General features: G+C 31.6%; 1 protein-coding gene across 3 annotated transcripts in view; it reads right to left on the bottom strand.

Annotated features, from left to right (window-relative positions):
* Positions 1 to 2,890, bottom strand: part of LOC101505468 (probable sphingolipid transporter spinster homolog 2) — a 5,890-nt gene extending 3,000 nt beyond the window's left edge. The window contains exons 1-8 of one of the 3 annotated variants that reach the window (XM_004485583.4): positions 2,686 to 2,890; positions 2,297 to 2,431; positions 1,204 to 1,305; positions 991 to 1,095; positions 796 to 871; positions 388 to 462; positions 89 to 191; positions 4 to 12 (exon numbers count right to left, since the gene is read on the bottom strand). In XM_004485583.4, coding sequence (XP_004485640.1) covers positions 4 to 12; positions 89 to 191; positions 388 to 462; positions 796 to 871; positions 991 to 1,095; positions 1,204 to 1,305; positions 2,297 to 2,431; positions 2,686 to 2,747 — 667 coding nt within the window. In that variant the 5' untranslated portion in view covers positions 2,748 to 2,890. Of the gene's footprint in view, positions 1 to 3; positions 13 to 88; positions 192 to 387; positions 463 to 795; positions 872 to 990; positions 1,096 to 1,203; positions 1,306 to 2,101; positions 2,194 to 2,296; positions 2,434 to 2,685 lie in introns of those variants that run through there. The other 2 variants (XM_012715836.3, XM_012715852.3) reach the window with 2 other exon arrangements.
* Positions 2,891 to 3,156: the final 266 nt, after the last annotated feature.

The following is a 3,156-nucleotide window of genomic DNA, read 5'->3' as shown; positions in this document are numbered from 1 at the left end:
CAGGAACAAAACCTGAATCCAAAAGTATTTTACAAATGGAAAACAATAATAAAGGTTTACTATAAACCAATGCACGAAAAATGTGCACCTTTCAACTGTAAAGGCTTCATTAAAAATCCCGAAATTGCAAATGGAAGCATCAATATAGACTCTACCCAGAATGCATAACGCCAACCAAAATAACTTCCAACCTGTTAAAGAACACAAAGGATAAATCAGAAAGGTTGATTTATTAATTTATCTATCTTCAAAAGAAGTAAAACACTCAAATTGATTCTTTTTCAGTACATGGATATCTTAGAGGATTACCACACTTGTTATAAAATATTTTCTTTTCGTAAAAGCCGATGTTTTGTTTCTATAATAGGAAGCCGGGTAAAGACTTACCAAACCACCATAGACATAGCCAAGTGCATATCCCGACGGTATACACATGTAAAATATTGCGAGCCACGCTGTTTTCTGATATACACAATAGTATGAGGTAAGTATTTCCACCAGAAATAAACAAAGATCACCAAGCAATGCATTGAAATGTTGAAACAAAGCAAACATGGCACATGCCATGCTGATCAAGAGATTAGCAGTAATATTCTTTTATGTTAGTTAGATTGTTGCACAGTACTGATAATATATTATTTCATGTCATTTTTTGTGATCACTCTGCCTAAGAGTTTGATTAAGTTTTTGACTCTGATTATATAAAGAAATTTAGAAAAATAACAGTTTTTATGCTAAAAGGGTAACCAACAAAATCAATGACAACTTTATGGTAGACATATAAAAGAAACAAACCTGAGAAGTTGGGGCATTGTCATCAATAAAAGGTGCTGCTAGACTTATAAACGAAGCCTCACCAACACCAACAAGCCTTTACAGAATAGTGAAAGCATAAAAGAACATGTAAGCCAATTCTCATGATATTTGGTACTAATATTTAACTACATAAAACGAAAAATGATGTAACTTGAGAAATAAGGAACCACTTACATGCGACAGACTGAAATGGACCAGAAATTAAAAGAAAGACCGCAAAAAAAGGTTGCAAGAGTCCAAACTGACAATCCAACTCCTATAAGTCTAAATGGATTTACACTGCAAAATATATGAATTGTGAAAGGATTGTCATGTTTGTCAGTTAGTGATATATTGATATGATGGCAATTACAAATTTATTGCAACACTGATGGTTATTCTAATTACCTCTTAGCTAGAGAGGCAAATATTGGAGAAGCCACAAGAAGTCCAACCATAAAAGCAGATGATAAAACCCCATCTTCAAAATTGTTCAAATTAAAATCCCCCCTGCACACAAAGAGAAAAATATAGTAAAACATTACTATGTTGATGAAATTTACTTCTGCATATTACCATATAAATTGCAGGGAATTGAACACAATGAAAGGTTGTACTAGTTATCTCATATACAAGAAACTAAAGGCTACACAACTCCTTCCATTTTGATAAGCCCCCTAATAATAGGACGAAAACGAGGCTTGTAACCAGAACAAAGTCAGATCCCCAGCTTGTTTATCCCCTTAATGCAATGATTTTAGGATATCTTGCATCAGTGCTTTTTCAATTCAGAATGCTTTCATTGGTCATTAATTTTTAAAGGTCAGCCTTTTTGAAAACCATGACAACACTATTTTTTATTTCTTGTTCTGAAAGAGGAAGGCACTAATTGGTTATGTTAATTAAGTAACTCACACATTAATAATTTCAAACCTTTAACAACCACATTGAACATGTTTCTGTGTAATGTAACGATAATAAAAATTGAAATTAGAGGCAGTTTATAAATTTTGAACACAGGGATTGGGTTTAAGTATTTCAGAATTGAGCTAATTCAAACCCAATCCCTGTGAGAATAATTGCCTTTTAAAATAAGCAAGTGCTAACAAGTGCCTTAAAGCATTGGTTACCAATCAAAAATGAAAATCTTTTTTATTGAAAGTGAAGCATTTAATGCTACCAATGTATTAAACATATTTGTTAGCATGAATCTAGTCTGTGAAACATAATGTAAAATATTGGTCAGCTATTCCAATTTAATTCCAAATAAGGGAACACAAAAATAAATGTTTTTTTTTCATCTCACCAAGTGTTCTGTGTTCTCACAACCCTTGTTCTGGTTTCACATCTCTCTCTTTTCAGCTATGTTTCTCTAATCTACTCTTTGTGAATCTCTAACTACAAAAAAACATGGAAAAAACCAGCAAAAGCTCATAAGCAGCAAATTAAATGGCAAAATGTGAGAGATGTGATTCTCCCTAAAGTATTATTTATATCTTACTGTATTCCTGTACCAGAAGTGCAAGTGCCAGCACCTTCAGTACATGTTCCCCTACTTCCATTAACACCATTGCTAGCTATTGCTCCTCGATCCAAATAGTTTAACAAGTTAATCACACAAAATATACCAAGTAACCTACACACAAAAAGTACATTATAAATAATACCAATAGAAAACAAAACAAAAAAAAAAAACATCACAAAACAATACATTTAGATTTGATATGAAATGACAAAAATTGAAAGCGACCCAGAATTGGTTAAAAAGTTTCTTCCCACATGGTACAAAAAATATTGAAACTTTATTTCCTCTACCTACCCAACATGGATGTATACAGGGGGTGGAAATAGCAATTAGCAAAGGTGGAATAAATTAGTAATAATATATACCTCTTGGGTGTAAACAAGGAAGTTGAGGGAATGATGGGGGATGATATTAAAGGGGGATCCATGACATGAACACAGAGGGAGAACGGAACAAACAAGGATTTGGATTTAGTTGCAGTTGTAGTAACTCATCATCATGTCTCATCTAAATATCTAACTACAATACTATATTCTATCTAAAACTAGATGTACATAATTTGAAAATTGTTGACTTGAATGGTAGTTAACTTTATTCGAGTTTATTAAAATTTGAGGTTTTCACTTTCTATTCTGTCCAGAATATTTTTATCTTATTACTAATGCTAAATTACTTTTAAATTATTTTTAAATTTCACCTTATTTTTTCTAAGAAACTTAAAATTAATCAGGTGTATTTGACTGGAAAAATATTATTTTCATTAACACTCTGTAATCATAAACAATATCATTTTGATTTGAAATATTTGTATAAAAAATAGTACAAATTTATTTTAT

This window comes from Cicer arietinum, chromosome 1 (genome assembly GCF_000331145.2).
Source record: "Cicer arietinum cultivar CDC Frontier isolate Library 1 chromosome 1, Cicar.CDCFrontier_v2.0, whole genome shotgun sequence".
NCBI classification, from domain to species: domain Eukaryota; kingdom Viridiplantae; phylum Streptophyta; class Magnoliopsida; order Fabales; family Fabaceae; genus Cicer; species Cicer arietinum.
This window is presented reverse-complemented; position numbering and strand designations above follow the sequence as displayed.